Below are 19,727 nucleotides of genomic sequence, written 5' to 3'. Positions count from 1 at the left end.
TTATAGGTTGTTCTCAGTTTGTATAGGGTACATAACATGCTTATCGAGTCACTTTTTAGTTTTGATTGACTCGTGCCCTTTGTAACCAACTTTTGTTGTTATTTTAGTTTGGAGTAGCACTTCTCGATCCTCTCCTTTCTTTGTTTCTAAAGTGTCACAGGTTTTGCGAGAAACTTCTCGATGTTATCCACCGTATTTCAATCTTCTATAAGAAAATCACTAGCATCAGGTTTGACACAGTAACCTCTGCCCAATATTATAATAAAGTCATGTCAACAACTAAAGGTCCACCAAAGAAAATAATGCTATTCTTTTGGCCTTTAGTAGTTTATTCTTAGTTTGTTTTGTAAGTTATAAACTCCGTATGTAAGGGTATATATTCCTAATGACCCTAGCTAGTGGTGTATACTTATATATTAGAGTATGTAATTTTATATAGTTTGGCAGAAAACTATTAACGGAACAAAATTATCAGGCCGGTTTTATTTTAGTATATTTTATTGCATCAATCAAAACAAAAATAGATAATATAATAGTAGTAAAAAAAACAACGGTTTTTTCATGAAATGCCCCTGAGGTTTGCAAAAACGCACCAAATACCCTCGCGTCTTTTGAATTACATAATATACCCCTATTTTTTCATACTGTTCATGAGATGCACTTGGAGTTAACGGACGTTAGTCCTCCGTTAGCTGCAGTTTACCATTTTGCCCTTAATACATGTTTTTCGACCTAAAATCCAAAAAAAAAATCTCAAACTTCTCTCCAAACTCTTCCTTCGATTCCCGTACCTCAAACACATCTCCCTTTCCGATTTCCATGGCGAACCCACTTCAATTCAATCAAGTCGATTCAATCTAATCACACCGATTTCCCTTCGAATTCGATTCAACAACTTCCCAATTCATCTCTCAAGTCGATTAAATCGTTCAAGTTGCACAATCTTTCAATTGTTACTGATTTCGATTTGGGGGTTATTTCCCAGCTCCCTCATCCCAGAAAAGTTAATTTGTCTGGTAATTACTTCATTTCTGATAAATCTCTTATTAATCTTTCTGAGAAATGCTTAAATTTGGAGGAGATTATAGTAAAAAATTGCAATTTCGTGTCTCAAACTGGGTTTGCTTTTGCTTTACAAAATTGCCAGAATTTGAATTTTGTATCTGTTCTAGGGATGGATTTAGTTGTTTCTCCTGAGATTGATTGCAAGTCTGCAAGGGTGCAGCTATTGAGATTGATTGCAAAGTCTGCAAGGGTGCAACATAAGATTCATTTTGTCCTGCTGCACGCTTGGTGTGGCGGAAGCTGAATTGGAGTGACACAGATATAAGGTTGGGGGGTACATTTAGAGATTGGTTGATAGCTAATCTTGATAACAGGAACCCAAGCTTCAATAACGAGTGGTCTGATGTTTTTGCTGTAACATGCTGGTGGCTCTGGTGGATTGGTGGTCATAGGAGGGTTCAAGTATCTATGGATTCAGAGGTAGTGCTCGTATGATACCAGATGGGAGGACATGACCCATGCGGATGGTGGTGTTGGTAGTTGAGGAGTTAGTTGTTTAGTTACTACTGTTAGTTTCTTTTTGTAGCTGTTGTTCATTTTCTTTTAGGGGTTTCCCCTCTTGATTCACCAGAAAAAAAAAATGATTTATAATGCCATAACTTCACTTACATTTGTCATTTGTTACTACTTTGTATAGATAAGTAATATGCAGCTCTAGAATTTTTATAAGGTGATGGTGAGCCGATGTGTCACTGGCTATGTTACTTTTGCTCTTCATTTTGTCTGGGGATACTTTGACCGAGGAATATGCTCTGCATCAATCAGTACCAATTAAGTAATGCTGCATCAAATTATGCAAATATTTACTCTTCTAACAGCAGCAGTAAGTTCGATTTTCCAACTTAATTGGAATACACAATCTCCTACTACTCTTTATCCTAGCATAGCGCGCAGGCCGAATTACTAGTGAATTCATTTTGTTTGTAGCTTTGCTTAGAATTCGAAATGTTACTGGTAGAAGCTACTTTGCAGACCACTTGTATTAAACATGGTTGTTACGCAACTTTCTTCTTTTGATAGTATAAAACTCACTGGACTAGCTAGCCATTTGAATCAAATTCAGTTTGGGTATTTCGTGCAAATAAGTTTACAAGTAGGTGTATATTGTGCATTACGTTTATAAATAGGTGCATTTGATGAATTATAAACATGACTTAACGGAGGACTAACGGAAGGTCGGCTTAGGGGTATTTGGTGCAAACTTAGGCAAAAATAGGGGTATATTATGTGATTCAAAAGACGCGATGGTATTTGGTGCGTTTTTGCAAACCTCAGGGGCATTTCATGAAAAACCGAAAAAACAATTAACAAAGGAAGGCAGGACTAGTGTATGTATCCTTGTTCTTACTTGCTACTTTCCTAGGTTGAAAAGTAATTGAAAAGGTGATGATTAATAGTCCGTATAGATCGAATATAAGTTATAGTGTAAGAAGTTTTGTAGGAGAAATAATAAAAGGCGTGGAAAGGATCGGAATTGGATGTGGATGAAAGCAATCGGTAAGATAATGGACCCATTGTGTTGGAAAATAAGGGGTCAAGAAAAGAATAATAAAATAAACGGTTTTTTCATGAAATGCCCCTGAGGTTTCACGAAATTCACCAAATACCCCTGCGCGTTTCAAAATACATAATATACCCCTATTTAAACTTAAAGTGCACCAAATACCCTTGTATTTAACGACCGTTAGTTCTCCGTTAGCTTTAATTTACGATTATACCCTTATTTACCTAATATTCTATATTTTAACTTAAAAAAATAAATCTCATTTCTTCTCTCTCCTCTCATCTCCTAGTTCTAACCCATCTTCGATCTCACCCCCAATTCATCAATAGCCATTGATTCACCTCAAACTACCCAGAAATACAAGCCTCTTCTTCCGGTGATTGGGTAGTGCAGGTGGTGGGAAGTCCGGCGAATCCACCATTTCCGCCGATGAAGGTTGAAGACTTGAAGGCTGGCGGCGAGAAGAGATCGAGGAAGTCCGACGAATCCATTTTACTGGACAAATTCATTGAGAGGAGAGGATTAAGCGCGACGGAAGCGAATGAAGGAGAAGACGGCGACGCCTTCTCAATTCTCTCTCCTCAAACCACCTCCTTCTCCCTACCAAACTCCAGACGGAGGAACCCTGACCCGAATGCTTTCCTGGGTCGTTAATTTTTGCTTGAAGTGAGAAACAATGTCGCCTGTAGAAGGATCTCGGGAAGAGAATGTGTACTTGGCCAAATTGGCTGAGCAGGCTGAAGGTATAAGAAGCTTTTTGGTAATACATTGCGATCTAAGACCTTGCAAATTGCAATTGCATTATTATAATTTCGAACGGAACCACTCAACACTATTTTGATCAAATATCACGTTCGAAAAGCTAATTGGTTTGCAAGGGATTAGCAGGCTTTTCAATGTCATTTTTTGTGTGTATTTTGCTAAAGGGATTGAATGATAATCCTCTGTGTGTATTTTGGGAAAAAACAGAATAAAAATGTTCAATGTTCACTTTTTTAATGTGAATTTCCTGATCAAATGACTTGCAGCACTTTGAGAAGATCATCAAGATCAAACAAAACATGGATTGAGTGTTAATCCTTTGTGTATATTTTGTTAAAATCAGAATAAAAGTGCTCAGCATTCACTTTTTTAATTTGAAATTTCTGGTCATATGAGGTGCAAAAAGTCAGTTCTTAAGAGTGAGATTTTGTTTTTTTTTTATAATATAAGGGATTGGGTGTCAATCCATTGTGTATATTTTGCGAAAAACAGATTAAAACTTTTAATGGGAATTTCTTGATCAAATGAGGAGCAGAACTTTGAGAAGATCAGAGTAAATCCTTAGTTTGCGTTTTCTCAAAAGAAAATGAAACTTCATCATATGTTATTCCATATAAATTTTCAACACACTCTTGTGCGGCAAGTGAAGGATTAAACTAAAATAAAAGGCTTGCAATCTAGGACAAGGAATAACAGGGGTTTGTCAAGTTTGCAAAGTCATACAACCGAAGGCTTTCACAAGCATTGCCTTCTTCTAATACTTTTTGTTTGTAGCAAAGTGTTCACAAATGCGTTCTGCTCCCTTGATTTTTTTTCTTTATTCTATACTTCCAGTAGTTCCGTCTTCCGATATCAACCAACCATAGAAAAGCGTTTGGGACAGATTAGGGAAGCCACAAAAAGATGTGCCATCCAAAAGCCAGATTGCTGATGTTTGTCCAGGAGACAAAGCTCATTGCAATATAAGTTGGACTGACCAAAATTCAGCTTTGATTCCTAAACCTTATGCACAAATAGATTATGGCAATCAAAGTTTTTGTAAAGTTACTATGCAAATTAATCATCTTTTATGGAATATAATCCCTATTTATTGCTCTAATTTGTTACAAACAGCTCTGATTAGAACTGCAAAGCCGTAAGATTTAAATTATGCAGTTTAAAAGCAGTTTGGGTATTTGGTGCAAACAAGTTTACAAATAGGTGTATATTGTGCAAAAAGTGTATAAATAGGTGCATTTGGTGAATTATAAACATGACTTAACGGAGGACTAACAGAAAGTCAAAATAGGGGTATTTGGTGAACAATAGGAAAAAAATAGGGGTATATTATGTATTTTGAAACGCGCAGGGGTATTTGGTGAATTTCGTGAAACCTCAGGGGCATTTCATGAAAAAACCGTAAAATAAAAGAACAAAAACAAGCGAATTAAGCTAGGGAGGGTGAGACAGGAGATATGATAATCGTACTACAAAATAGAAATGCTTGCATAATTGATAGATGCAATTTGAAAGGAATATTAAAGGACTAATTCAAGATGACTTTGGCAGGAGCGGTAGGGCTTTTAAGTTATACGTAGTAAGTTTGAAGTTAACGACGATATATATGATATATGATATATGATATATGATATATGATATATGTTATATGATATATGATATATGATATATGATATATGTTATATGTATGGCAAATTGGCAATGGTGGTAAATTAAATGGCGGTGTTGTTGTTGTTAGTTTGTTACTTTTGCCTGTAGAGGGAATCTGTATTCTCTATACTCGATCATATTCTGACACTCTCTACTCGTTTACGGTTTACCCCTCTTTTATATTCCATCTTTACCAAAATATTCCCTTAGGCCCGCCCTCCTCCGCCCTTAGAGGCTTAGACCTTAGAACGTGACTCCTTGCTAATACACACATATACTCCAATACTAATACTACTATTACTGCCGGTTCATACAAAACATGATTCATTTCAGATGTTTTCTTATCCAGGGATTGTACGTACGTACTGTGGAACAAAACTTGATTCAAATCCAAGCGAATAATAATTATTATAATTATTCATTCACTAGCTTCAACTTGTAATTTGCATTATCATTCTGCATCATTCGAAAGAAGTGGGTAATATAGTTAATACGGAGTAATTCAATATAATCAGCTCAGGATAATGATCATATAACCTTAAACTTTGTATATAAAGATTAAACATATTTATAATATGACTACTCCATCTGTCTCGTACGTTATATTTGTCTTATTTGATCATTTTTATGAGATTCTTTTGGGTGAAAAAAGAGCAAGTAAAATGAGATTGAGGGAGTATAATTTACGATTGTATGACACGATCTGTTATGAAAGATTAAAAATAATTAACAAGTTAAGTTAGGTTAAAATACACTTTATTGGGTGTAGAGTAGTATAAATAGAATTCCATTCCCAAAGGCACAGACGCACAGCTGCACAGTCAACGAAGCACAAGAAAATGAATAAGAGGGAACAAATGTTCAGATGGGTGGAGAGCATGGCGTGCCATCCCAAATATATCCACCCATGATCGAGTATTGGAGTAGCCATTACACATTTATTTAATTATATACTTCTATTTGGTTAAGCTTTAACAGCAATATATTTGCGTGCTCAGGATGGGATTTGCTTTTTACAAAGAAGAGGTAATAAAAAAAACCAATCATTCTTCCCATATGCCATTAATTATATGCCATTAATTATATGCCATTATGCCTAATGCCTTGTGCTTTCTTTTTGTCAAGTGTGAACCCCAAAACCACTGTCGTCTGTCACTAGTCACTACCTCAGGGATATCTTCCGGCTACCGCGCGCGTATCTTTTTTTCACTCCTTTCTAAGTTTAAGTTTAACCCATGTTATTCTTATATAGCCAATCTATGTAAGTATATACGGAGTAATACCAATACCATTTTACTAAGTATATCATGTAGCTAGTGCCGATAATTAATCTCTAACACGACTGAAACCAACAAAACACAGACGCAATATTACTAGTTGTAAATATAAAGTTGGCACGAAACAAATTCGAACATGGCTCGTTTAGATTAAATTGTCATATTATGCAATTATTCAACTTTTTATATAATTTTAATAATTATTGTGAACATCACGAAATCGACACAGGACCAAACATGAACACGACACGTTTTAATGGGTCTAATATTATCATGGCCTGGGCTTGAGATTTTGGTTAAAATCAGGATTACTAAAAACTTGGTAATAAATATTGGACTCATGCATCTAATGATGGAAGCCTGATTGACAATGACATTGCCCTAAAGTGTGGGTTTTACACCAGAATTGAATAAAGGATAGATAGGCCCAGTGAGAAAATACCTTTTGTAGATGGCCCAACATTGCATGCTCAAACTTCAAACAATATAATACTTCCTACTGGCTAGTGGCTACTCTAAAGAGGTTGCTCCTAAACTCTAAAGCTAACGCACTTTGTCCAAGTATAAGGACCGACTCCAGCCTTGCCGATAAACAAAAATAATTATTTTGATATTGTCTATTTCTAATTGATAATTTACTCGATCCATCAATTGGTAGATGTAACATTCTCTATCTCTTAAACCTAAGCACTGTGGAGTGTGGAGTGTGGAGTGTGGAGTGTGGAGTGTGGAGTACGACTGCGGGCAAGCTAGGTTGATGAATGATGACACTAGCCTTAATTTCTGATGCCTAGCTAATTAAGCTAGCTAGTTGATAATTAATCAATATTTGTTTGGGAAGATTGATATGCAAATCAAACTCGTCCCTGGCAATTCAGCAGGCATTGTCACTGCCTACTATGTAATTCCCTTCACTTTTATCATTGAGCAATATAAATGTTGGTTTACATAAAGATTGATTTTATGTACTAATTTAACTAATGTTGATTTGAGCATGCAGCTATCTTCGTTAGGAGCGACACATGATGAAATAGACTTGGAGTTCTTAGGCAACATGAGTGGGCCCGGGCAGCCTTATATATATATATATTACACACCAACATCTTCACTCAAGGCCAAGGAAGCCGTGAGCAGCAATTTTACCTTTGGTTTGATCCCACTGCTCATTTCCACACTTACTCCATCCTTTGGAATCCCCAACTTGTTGCGTTAGTACCCACATCCTAGTCCTACTACTATCTCATCATATCTCTTTTATATACTGATTACTTTTTTTATATCCCAAGTTAATTATCATTTTCATAATGTAATTAAACTAGTAACTTGACACCTAAATATACTATGCCCCTGTTTGGTTAGGAGCTGTTAGCTGATAGCTTATTTGACTAGCAGTTAGCTGTTTGTATTAGCTCATTTGACTAGCTGGTTGCATTGGCGGTTTGTGTAAAAGTGTTTGGTAAATTAGCTTATAGTTGTTAGCTCTTTAATATGTAAAATGACCATTAAGGACATTAACATACTTTGTGTCTTATTAATATTAGACAAATACTTTGTTGTGTTAATTTTTTCTCTCTATATTTTTCTTATAAACATTGACTAAATAAAATAATTTTTTTTAAATAAATTATTCTTTATTTAATTTTTACAATAATATATATATATATATTTTCAAATAGATAAATATTACGAAGTACTAATGAAATTTTAAGCATGCTTGCAATATACTTCAATTGCTTCAAATACTAACATAAAATTTATTACAACAAAAAATGAATCTAGTAAATATTGTGAAATGAAAAAGAAAGTGTGAGTAATGTTTTTAGGAGAAAAATATGTAAGGTACCAAGGTTGATAGTGGTTGTAATAATAGGTAATAGTAGGACAAAAGAGTCATTTTCATCCACTTTCTCAAACCTCTAATTGCAAAAGGCTCATATATTCCGCTTTTTCAAAATTAGATTTATCACCCCAAAACTATCTTCCAACCCTCTCCTAACCAAACACTCCCAATTAGCTTTTTCTAAATGTCAAACGTCTAATTCACCTCAAAAAACTCTTTTTCCCTCAAACACCCCCTATACGACTGGAGGTGAGAATGTGAGATTGATCACAAGTTGCAATATCAATTCTCAAGGGTGGAAACTCGAAAGGTTTTTTATCTTCCAATATTCATCCTTAGTAATCAGGCTTGTCTTCCAATTGGGCTAAGCCATGCAATAGGCGCCCCGGGTTTATCAACCCCAAACCAAATTCACAAAATGCTTAATGTTTACATTATTAGACTTACTACTTAGCTACTTAACTCCCGTGAGTTTATTAATTTTCAAGGTTGACAACAAAAAAAAGAAACATAAAACAAAAAACTATACCCAATATTAATGGGGCCTATACAATTTTGAGTTCAAATGCAAACAAAAGTTACATTTAGATTCAATAAAACAATAAAAATAATATGGCCACTTCGTAATTCACCAATAATAAATAATTATAATATTTATTATTTCAAGAAAAATTTATTATACAACTCAGCTTAAAATAAAATAAAATAAACATGTGAAGTTTTGGAGGGTAAAAACAATTGTGCTTTAGTTAGTATATAGATTAGTACGTTCCATCAAGCTTGGCCCGTTGGCCGGCTCAACCATTGCGCTCTGGCAAGGTATAATAACCACGTGTATTTTTAGGTACATGTGCTCGCCCAATGATGTACATGATTAAAGAATAAAATAGCCTAGATTGCACACGATACAACTGGTTGTACATTGAAATTTGTCGTTTGATTTACTTGGTGTTATATGTTACTATTAATCTTGACAATACTACAATTACTTCATAGTTTGTTTTAATGCTTATACTGTATGTTATTATGTCTCAGCTTTTACGTAGATGGAACCCCGATAAGAGTTTATAGAAACTTGGAAACAAAAGGAATTCCATTCCCAAACAATCAAACAATGAGGATTTACGGAAGCATTTGGGATGCTGAAGATTGGGCAACACAAGGTGGTCGTATTAAGACAAGCTGCTCCCTTTACTTGTTCCTTTAAAAATTTCAAAGCCAATGCTTGTGTATGGACTTCCTCTAAGGGTGCATCTTCTTGCAAGCCCAACGCTTCCTCTACTCCAAAATTTAAATGGCTTTCTCAAGAGCTCGATTCTTCTATGCAAGAGACTATGGGATCTATTCAACGACAATATATGATTTATAATTACTGTTCGGATAACAACCGCTTCCCTCAAGGCCTCCCTCTCGAGTGCACGATCACAACTAGTTGATTAATTTCATTGATATGTTAATCTAGTACGTTAAGTTATTTATTGTGTGTATGTGTTATGATTTTATTCTTGGTATAATTATGCATTGTAGTATTCAATATATCAAATAGCTGAAATGATCAAGAAATCTTAAATTTCATTGAAAAATGTACTAGTTGTATCCTTGTATATATACTTATATGTAGTTGTAAATAAATTAGCAGAACAACATTGTTAGGGATTCATAATTGATGCATGCTTGGTGAGATGTAGCACTAGACATTCAATCCTGTGACTCCGTCTCATTTAACACTCTTGAATACTATCTCCATATTTTCATTTTACAAAGACAAATAAATAATGCGTACTCCTTGATCAAATGACAATAAATCAATAATAAAATAAATACACCAATATACCAATATTTGGTATGTCTAAAAGAGATTTGACACTTGAATTCTGAAAAAATCTAGGAGAATAAATAAAATTTGTAAACATTGGAGCAAGAAAAAAAAAGCTCTTCCTTTAACAATAAAGAGAGAAAAAAAAAAAAATCGTCATGAATTCCCAATTGTTGCCGGCGTAGAAAATTCAAAGGCGCGTTACTCAATTAATTATAAAAATCAAAATCAAAATAAAATTGGACCTCCAAAATCACTCCTCTCACGAATCTTTTTCTCCACTCCAACAATTTCGATTCGCCTCCAATCAAACAATAATTCCCAGTCAAAATCAAAAGTCAAATTAAAATTAGAATCAATCAAACAATTTTCCTGAATCTGAATTTCTGAAGAAGAAGATGGGGAAGAAAGAGGAAGAGACAGTCCTCGGAATTCCTTACACAGGAGGACATCCGCCACCAGGAATGGTGTATCAGCCACAACCACCTCCTCAGCCTCAATATTACTACGTCGCTAAAAATCCTTATCAAAGCGGCATTCTTCCTCCCAACGCCATTTTCGACGATCCTAAAGGTGCCCCTATTCATCAGACTTTTTACAGAGATACCCCTGCTCCTTTCTCCTGCGTTTTCTGCTCCCATTCTTCCGTCACCTCCGTCAGGTCACTCTCTTTCTCTCTCTCCTCCTCCTTCGTTTTTCTCTTCTTTCGTACATTTAAATTGCTAGGTTTTTCATAAATTGCTTCAATTTGAGTTTGATCAGTCAATTTGGCGGTCAAGGATATATCTTTTTCCTTGATTTCATAAATCTTTCAGTTTTCTTGCAATTTCTAGGTCAACTAGTACAATTTGTTGCAATTGCTTATGTAAATTAACTTGAATAAATAGCTATATTACCCACTTTCTCTTTTGACATTGATGGCAGAGAAGCCTAATTTGAAAGAATTCTGCATATATAAAAATGCCTAACCATCAAACCCCAGGAGAGTTATTGCACATTTGTGGTGATTTTTTCAAACAAACATGTAATTCGTGTATAAAAATGATACAAGATGATGTTGGGGGTTTCAATCTTTCATTTGGTGATTCACATACAATATTTCGTAGTTTAATGCTGGTATTCACACAAGTACTTGTGTATAAAAAGAAGTTATTGTATTCTAAAGTTTAAAGTTCCTACTTTGTTCTATTAACTGGTCATTGTATGCTCAATGCTCTACTGCATATTTAAAGGTTCCCATTCCTAATTATCTAATTTGTAAATGCAATGCAGGTCGAAACCTAGTCTTGCAGCATTTATTGGCTGTATGATGCCGGCGATGCTAGGATTTTGCTTCCTTTGCCCTTCCATGGATTGTCTATGGCATAAGTATCACTATTGCCCTAGATGTGGAGAAAAGGTATCAAAATCACTAAACCCATTTGTACTGACATTCGATTTTTTCACATTTCGTTGTTCTTGTGCTTTTAACAACCTTATTACTAATACTATATGGAGTACTGCTAACTATTTTTGCTTTATTTTTGTTAATACAGGTTGCTGACTTTGAGAAATCAGATCCCTGTGCTGTGATGGATCCTCCGCATTGGGTTGAGAGGAGTTTTGCACTAACCAGCTGAAGCTGATCAGATGATGGTTAGTTTGTCTGATGTCAAGCCTTCTCTCCCCTTTCTCTACTGTATGCCCTATATAGATTATGAATGTAACACATGAGCTGAGGTGTGAATAATTTAATGGCGTGTCATGTGTTGAAACTTTGTGCATTGTAACTGTACTTGTACTACCTTCATAGTATACTCTATACAACTATCTTGTTATAGGTGATATTACCTATTCCTGTTATGAATTTTGCGCAGATTCTATTGTCTTATATTTTGGTCAGACACATCACACAATGAATTAATTGCAGAAACAAAGAAGGGTCAAAAGAAAGAAATTCATTATTGTCTTGTCAGTGGATCACTTACCTGTGCGCAAAGTTTATGCTTCTCGAGTTCTCATTTGGCATATTAGCTTAGTTCCTCGTTGTAGGAACTGGAAAGAAAGGGTGAGGCTGGGAAAGTAGTTACCTATTTCTAGTCATTTATGCATTTGGTAGTTCAATTAGATTAAGCTACAAATGCATCTGGAATATAATGATAACCTTATTGACTAACCTGGTGATTAATGCTGCATCATACATTTGTTGAAAATAGAAAAGATTTAACAAAGCGCTTCATGTGACCTTAGCTGAAGAAGTTGGAAAAGTAGTTCCAGCATGAGAGATAAGAGACTGCCAGGGTAGCCAAGGATGACCTGCCTCCAAATTCTCACTAAAGGGATACTCAATCTTCATTTTTTTTTACTTTTCTCGAAAGCACTTGGGTGACCTGCAGCCTTTCTGTGTAATGTGGATCATTGTTGGCATGATTTTAAAGTAGAATAGGCTTTCTGTGTGTAGAAACCCTCTTTAGAGTTGCAGGCAAGTCATCCTTGGCTGTCTGAAATGACTCTGCATCCTCGTGCAGGAACTCTCTTCCTTTAACATATAGTAGCTGTTCAGAGCACCTCGATTTGACTGGGACTTATACATCTCGAGTATAGGCAGAAGTGTTATTTATACTGAATGTCTGTTTGTGGGTTAAGTAGATTCTGATTGTTTGCCTTATAAATCAGCATCCTCTAAGATTTGAATGATTCTAAATTAATGGACCAGAATCAATTCTTTGAACTCTATGGCTGGATATGTACGATCTCTTCATCTTTCTTTCTCGCACTTGGAGATTTTCTTTGGTTGTGGTAATGTAAGTGCTTTCTTTATTTTTAAAGGGTCTAGTATACTTTACCACGTGGGAGTAATTTCTTTTATGAACTGGCCTTGGCAATTCCTTCAACTTCTTAGTCGTTATCAGAGGATTGGCTATGTGAACGGGAAGTTGGATTAGTACCACCACTGCATAATCACTGACCTTTACTAGTTGGCTAAAGCTGTTGTATGTTCGACTGAAATTTAGGAACCTATATCCCAATTCCCATGTTCTTCTTTGTCCTTGACTACTTATATAGCCAACTCGTCCACCCCAATATTATGAAAATTCAGAACCTGATATTTAAAAAGTGAGTTATTGGCCTGACTCTCAATCCATGCGGAAACAAGCTTTTCATGTATGAATATTAGTAAAGGACTAGTCAATTTGGACAACAATTGATTGCTGTGTTCTTGTCAAAACATAACTGGAAATAGTTCAGCTGGATGGAACGTGATAGATTAATTTTCTTCTTTCGAGTAATTGTGGATTTGTGGTCCTCAGAAGCAAATTGATGCTCGACACGTAAAACAATCTGACTTTTTCCTTGTGATATTCTTGATAGATGAAGGTTATGACTTATGAGGGAAACTTGACTTATAAATTTGTTCCTCTTTAGTCTTTACTCTTTAGTGACATGTATTGTATTTACTATGTGACTTCTTCCAGAGTGCTGGAAATATCCTGCGAAGTTGTAGTTGAAAACTGTTGTAGTGACAGATGGCTCATGGAGAAAGGGCAGGCTAAATGAGGATAGAAGCTTGAAGGTTTTTTACAAGGGAGTTGGAATATTATAGGATGGTCAATAGATTAAAGTGAGAATCAAACTGAATAATACATGTGCAATATTATAGTGATTGTAGATTTTATTCTTGTTGATAATTAAAAGTGAAAAAGAATCCACTCTTGGTCCATCATACCGGAAGCAGATGATAAGGAGTCATCTCATTTTATTTTTGTTAGAGGTCATCTTGGTACATATGGAGTACTACATAGTACATACTCGTTAGCTGTTACTCACTCTGACTGAAGGGCTCTCCAAATACTCCGCTTTTTTGTGTTTTCTTGAGCAGATACTGAATATAATCTGTTGATGTTTTTAGAGTGCAATATTAGATGTTTGCTTCAGATCAAGAACAGGTTTTCCGAGCATGGTTGTGTTTCTATCTTTTAGTTTAGGCGTAATTTTTACTACAGTGGGGGACTTTTAGGATGAATGGAGTTCATTTAGTGTTTTTATAAATGAGAAACGTACAAAAGGACTTGTGAAATGATGTATTTGTAAAATAAGTAAGTGCAGAATTGCAAAATGTAAAACAGAAAATCAAGCAAAGCTCAAAAGCGTAGTGCATATGATCTCCACTTATTAGGCGCAACTCTCTAATTACCCTGCACATTGTTACAAGTTACAACTCCCTGAATTTGATATTCAAACATAAATAACTTCCTACTAACCCGCGCTCGCCAAGCAGCCCCTCGAACCCTTGACCATTTTGAATGTGACTTGAAATTGAATTGACTCATCATCAAACATGACCCAAATTAACTACTGGTAAGTGGTAATACTTCTATACCAATTACCAAACCTCATTCTATACATTGTCACATTGAACAAGTAGGTCTTGAATCAATTGTTTTTTTTATCAACACGTAACCAACTTATTTAAAAGTTTGTAAAGATATTAGTAGTCAAAAGTGTTAATTGTAGAAATAAAAAGGCAAACCAATAGCATAAAACAGGATGCAAAAGAGTAATTATTTTCACCAAATACATAAATACTCACCAATTTTATACACGTAACAAAATTTTAAGACACCAAGTTTTGATATAATCCAATTCTATGCGGTTCCTTTCAGCATAGCTTCTCTTGGGATCAAATTAACTTTTAAAATACCATTACTAGAAGTTGTCCTTTCCTCTTCATTTAAAATACCATTAGCTTTTTTTTTGGTTTAATATTTTGGAAATCGTCAATCAAAACTGTTGAATTGGTTAATTTAGCAGATAAAATTCAAATCTGTCTCAATATTTTAATTGTAAGAAGTTGTCAAGACAATAATAATTGAGGATCAGTTTGAAGAAAAAAAAAAATTAACAATGACATCAATATGTTTGCTAATCCACAATTCATCATGAAAGATTACTCTGTAGGAGAACAGATTGGAACTGCAGCAATATGTTTCAACACTTCCTTTACAAAATTTGTAATAGAGGTTAAAGTACTGAGTTGTGTTTAAAGAAATAATAAGTGTAATATTTACAAAATGACAAAGAGATCCTGAGGACGTGGCAGTCCAAGTATATAAATAAAAACTATAGCATAGAAAAAGGAAACAATTACAATACTAATGAAACTAGAAGAAATGGTATCTTTAGCATTGTAATTGAACACTTAAAAGGAAAAAGGAATGATAAGATTTTGATTATTAAAAAAGTGAAGCTTCGTAGGGAATCTTGGGGTTTGTCGGGTGGTGAAGTTGTTTAGGGATAATCCCGCACCAAAGTCCACGTAAACAGAATCACACGTCGTCCTGTTCCAACTGGGTTTGTGATTCTGATACTAAATTAGAACTCTGATAACATTATTAAAGAACTACTGTAATGATAGAACAAAGTTAGTGATATGGTAGGTAGGGACGGTGAAGAGTTGGTTATAATATGAAATTGAGAGATCAGTTGGAAGGATCCTTGACAGAAGAATCAGAAGTGGGTTTACCCTTATTGTTGTCTCCTTCAACATTAGATGACGGTATTGGTGGTGGGATTAGGGGATGATGATGATGATGATGGATGTCGTGGTGGTTTGTGTTGTTGTTAATGTGAGGCCGAGGTGGAGGCAGTGGACTGCGATTGAGTGATGTTGCTGTTGAAATTGCAGTAGCCAAGGAGATGGGCATCAGACACAACCCCTTTCCTTGCAGATATTGCATTGCTGAACCCATGTCTTCTTCCATTAACTTTGCCACCTGATGTTCCGTTATGCTCATGCTGTCGTTTCCTGATGCTGTCTGGTTCCCGTTGCTGCTCCGCCCTGCTGCTCCTCCCTGTTCCAAAACTCTCAAATTTTAAAACCCATGATAAGAATGTAGTAGACCTGATCAACTATAGCCCGGCCCGACATGGCCCGAAAAGTATGGGGTTGGGTTTTTATGCATTTTTAGACCAAAAATGAGCCCGACCCTAAGCCCATTTCAGCCCGCACCAGATTTATGGGTTTGGACATGCTTATTGTGTTAAAGCCCGGATTTTGATCACCTCTACAATGTACTCGTTTATGGCCTTTCCTAGTAACTAACTAATCAATAGTCATCCAAAAAGATTAAAGGGTTGAGGAATCTGTAAAAAGATAACAAAAACCCTTTTACTAACTAATCAATAGTAGAAGCTGTTTGGAAAAGTTCCATCACCCATATGTTTGTTTCTCTTTTTCTTTGACAAAAAGTGCCAATAATGAAAAGAAGAGTAAAGCATCAAACTAATAAAAGAGCTCTGCAAGGTTTCGGTACCTCAGAGGCAGCAACAAGTGGAGCTACAGCAGCTGCACCGCCCAATCTGCTCATGCTTAGTACCTGAGGCCACCATACCATTGTCCATCCAAAATTATACAACACAATGTTAGCTTAAGTTTGTGATGCCGTGCATAAACCGCAGTAATGGAATCGTTTAGTTTCCTAGGGATAATCTCTTTCTTTAGTTTGAGTATTAACCTTGATAATAATAATCAGTCCCTTTAGTTCGGCAATAGGCATCTTATACTAAGCTTATTTGATAACATACAGATGTAATGTAGTACTCGTACTAGTGTACCCCATCATGTTAAACAAGAAACACGTATGATAAAACAGCAGCAAAAAACCATGATCCAAAAGTCTGATATTAAGCTTATTAGTCTTCGTTCTATATAAAAAAAATAAGCTGAGTAAATAAGCCAGTTTGCAAGATAATGACAGAAAGGGAGAGGGGGAGAGAGGGACCTTGACTTGGAGCTGGAGAAATTTGACATAGTCGATGATCTCGTCAAGCATTGAGGCTTTGTCGGTCTGTCATTCCAGTAAAAAATATCGAAAATTCAGTTTAATAATTCAATGTAACGAAAAAGACAAATTACCACTTCATTTTTAATTTGTTATAAACTTATAAATCATATACAGAGTACTCCGTATATAATATGAATTAGTTTATAGAAAAACACTTAAAGAGTCAGAGATCCAAATTAAGATGTCGCCTGCGCATATTGTCTTATACTCTCATCTGTCATTCCCTAACCAATAAATGTACTGACTACTGACTATTATCAATCCTTAATCTTACACTACATAATTAACAATGATAATATCAGTGACTATCTTAAGGTAGTTGTAATTCCAACACCCAATTACTTGTAATAATATATTGTACTGATAATAGTCAGACGGCCTCATGGGTCATGCAGAAGCAGTGCTCCATCTCTGAGCACATATCCAACATAACAACAGCAACACCAGATTTTAAAATATAAAACCGACCCATAAACCACATCGTGCTTAGGAGTTGGATATAGCCATTGACTGCCCCTTTTCCCACTAAGGAATATACCCCTTCTTCCAATGATCATATTATCATCAATAATCAATCATCTTTTCTCCATCCTCACGTCTTATCACTACTCTACTACTGACATGATTCATGGCTACTGACATTGAACCCATCTAGCTATGTCTAATGTGTGTGCACTGGAACCTTCAGCTAGCTTAATCTTAATTTCTTCACAAAACAAATCTATTCTTTTCTTTTAGCTTAATATACTGTGCTAGTGTTGCTAACATTAAAGCAAATACTTAACATGTTTACCTTGTTAGCATTTGGAACCAGTTCTTGTAAACCTTTCATTCTCTCAGCAATTCTTTCTCTTCGAAGCTGCATTGCAATGAATACCATTCTTAATTCAACATTAACAACAACAAAAAAAACATGTTCTTGTACTAGATAGATACTTCTAGTAGACATAAATGCAATGTAATTAATGAAATCAAAAGAAAAACCTTTTCGCCCATAATTGACAACATTTATGACAAAATCGCGCATCATTGTGTGAAATTGAATGTATTCCTACTTTGCATAATATTTCTATTTTGGAATATATTTCTATTTCAGTAAAGTCCACCAAAAGAAAAAGAGAGAAAATTCGAAAACAAAGGGATTACTCTTTCAGCAATGCTATGCGGGTCGGTGGCCTGGCCTCTGCGAGCCCTAACCCTCTGTCTTTGAGGGGCGCCGGCGCCGGCGCCGGCACCACTACTCCCTCCTGTTGATGCGCTAGCTGGCGGCGCTCCGTTCATTCCTGCTCCCTGACCTCCGTAGTTCTGTCCACCAGTCAAATTCCCTCCCTACATTCATTCACGGAGCATTCATTTGATTGATAATAAATTGGGAAAACCAAAAAAATGAAGTAAATAAGTCATCATTATCATCATAAGAAATAATTTCGCCATTTGGGTAATGAGCAGCAAGTATTAAATTAAATCAAAATTAAAGAAGACCTGAGGGGGCGGCGGTGGTGGAGGAGGGTGAAAATGCTGCTGATTAGGCGGTTGCGCATTGGCATGGAGCGATCCGCCGAAACCATTGTACAATGCCTGAACTGAAGCTTCTGTTCCAACCTGCCATTACCATAACCCCAAAATTCAATATCAATGGAAATGCCAAAATTAGTAAACTGAAATGAAGCAAGAAGTTAGATAGATAAAATACCTGAGATTTGAATGAGGAAGGATCAACACCAGAATCATTATTCCCAAGGCTCAAAGGCAAAGGCAACATTCCAGGGCCGGCAGGGGCGGTATCACCAGGAGACCTTCGTGATAAAAGAAACTGCTGTTGATGCTGCAACAGCAATGACTTCGCAGTGACTTCATTCATCTGCTGCTGATGCTGCTGCTGGCGAAGTTTAGATACTAAAGACGCCTCGTCGAAAGGATACTGAAACGCTGCCGCCGCTGCCTCTCGGTCATCCGGAGGAGAATCACCGGGTTTAAGAGAAAGATTAGGGTTAGAAGTTGGTGAAGGAAGATCATGGGGAGTTGGGGGCCACGAACAGTTAGGAATTGTTGAGAGCATCTGATCTAGGAAATCATCATTTTGAGATTCCTGGTATTGATGTTGTTGCTGCGATTGAGACTCGCCGTTTTGTTGCAGGTCATCAAGGCTTACTTGACAGTGAGAATGAGAATGCTGCATTCCTCCTCCTTCCATTTCTTCTTCTTCTTGTTGTTGTTTTTCTGTTACCTTGTTTTGTTTTCTATCTCTTTCCTATCTTATGTTAAATATGATTTCAAAGAACCCAATTTTTTTAGTTTAAATAATTTGCCCAAAAATACCCCCAACAACTTCGAGTATTATATCCCACTTTCAAATTTTCAATTTTTGTTTTTTTCAAACTGCGATTCAGAAATAGCATAACCACGTTTCCTCCTATTTTGCAGTTAGTTATCAGTTTATCAATTAACTAGCAAAAATGGGGATTTTTAAATTTTTTTTTTTTTTAAAAAAAAAGTAAGGTTATCTACATATCTTCTCGAGAATAAGATTTTTGTAAAAGAAAGATGGATGAAATTGAGTAGTAAGTACCCCACGTTCCCACATTATCTCTTAGACTCCTACAGTCCTGCTTCAATGGTCATTTAATTAAACAATATAATTACATAACCAATATTTCATACAAGTATTTATTTTCACTCTAGATGACCTTATTTTCACCCATTTTAAGATTTTGTATAAATGAGTCATAACTCATAAGGTTATTGCAAAAATTTCATGAAAAACTAGTTTGAATAAGGTAAGGTTAGGAGAAGTAGTGGTCATCTAAATGCAATTTACAACTAACTAAACTTACTTATTCGAGGGTTGTCCTACAAGCTACAGTGCAATATCTATTTCACGACCGTAATTTTGATTAATGAAACATTTGACTTATATGATCCAATTTGTTAGTTTTTAGGGTGTTTGCCGCTCATTTGCATCAAATTTCTTTTGTGAATGTCCTATATGATT

General features: G+C 35.7%; 2 protein-coding genes across 3 annotated transcripts; one reads left to right on the top strand and one right to left on the bottom strand.

The window, feature by feature from the left end:
* The first annotated feature begins 10,065 nt into the window (after positions 1 to 10,065).
* On the top strand, positions 10,066 to 13,784 carry LOC110785753 (GSH-induced LITAF domain protein). 2 transcript variants are annotated; one of them, XM_056830962.1, is made up of 4 exons: positions 10,066 to 10,572; positions 11,184 to 11,310; positions 11,447 to 11,546; positions 13,367 to 13,784. In XM_056830962.1, exons 1-3 carry the CDS (start codon positions 10,310 to 10,312, stop codon positions 11,528 to 11,530), a joined length of 474 nt encoding a protein of 157 aa, XP_056686940.1. In that variant the 5' UTR covers positions 10,066 to 10,309; the 3' UTR covers positions 11,531 to 11,546; positions 13,367 to 13,784. The 2 variants fall into 2 exon arrangements, with proteins under 2 accessions (XP_056686940.1, XP_021845952.1); XM_021990260.2 differs by lacking the exon at positions 13,367 to 13,784 and having other exon boundaries at positions 10,068 to 10,572; positions 11,447 to 11,753.
* A 1,123-nt stretch (positions 13,785 to 14,907) lies between these two features.
* LOC110785752 (bHLH transcription factor RHL1) lies at positions 14,908 to 19,130 on the bottom strand. Its single transcript, XM_021990258.2, has 7 exons — positions 18,429 to 19,130; positions 18,218 to 18,337; positions 17,882 to 18,064; positions 17,529 to 17,594; positions 16,673 to 16,738; positions 16,205 to 16,267; positions 14,908 to 15,742 (listed from the first exon to the last, which is right to left on the bottom strand). The coding sequence occupies exons 1-7, from the start codon at positions 18,927 to 18,929 to the stop codon at positions 15,371 to 15,373; spliced, it is 1,371 nt and encodes a 456-aa protein (XP_021845950.2). The 5' UTR covers positions 18,930 to 19,130; the 3' UTR covers positions 14,908 to 15,370.
* Positions 19,131 to 19,727: the final 597 nt, after the last annotated feature.

The sequence above is a fragment of the Spinacia oleracea genome, chromosome 1, assembly GCF_020520425.1.
Source record: "Spinacia oleracea cultivar Varoflay chromosome 1, BTI_SOV_V1, whole genome shotgun sequence".
NCBI classification, from domain to species: Eukaryota; Viridiplantae; Streptophyta; class Magnoliopsida; order Caryophyllales; family Amaranthaceae; genus Spinacia; species Spinacia oleracea.
The sequence above is the reverse complement of the archived record's forward strand: the minus strand, read 5'-3'. Positions and strand labels throughout refer to the sequence as shown.

What these genes read in the sequence shown, in the direction of transcription:
- LOC110785752 (XM_021990258.2), bottom strand. Translation starts at nt 18,929, where the DNA reads ATGGAAGGAGGAGGAATGCAGCATTCTCATTCTCACTGTCAAGTAAGC. An exon ending in CACCACCGCCGCCCCCTCAG is followed by an intron (nt 18,065 to 18,217) that starts GTCTTCTTTAAT and finishes GAATGAATGTAG; the next exon opens with GGAGGGAATTTGACTGGTGG. An exon ending in TTCTCCAGCTCCAAGTCAAG is followed by an intron (nt 16,268 to 16,672) that starts GTCCCTCTCTCC and finishes TGGTGGCCTCAG; the next exon opens with GTACTAAGCATGAGCAGATT.
- LOC110785753 (XM_056830962.1), top strand. Translation starts at nt 10,310, where the DNA reads ATGGGGAAGAAAGAGGAAGAGACAGTCCTCGGAATTCCTTACACAGGA. An exon ending in TCTTCCGTCACCTCCGTCAG is followed by an intron (nt 10,573 to 11,183) that starts GTCACTCTCTTT and finishes AATGCAATGCAG; the next exon opens with GTCGAAACCTAGTCTTGCAG. An exon ending in GCCCTAGATGTGGAGAAAAG is followed by an intron (nt 11,311 to 11,446) that starts GTATCAAAATCA and finishes TTGTTAATACAG; the next exon opens with GTTGCTGACTTTGAGAAATC.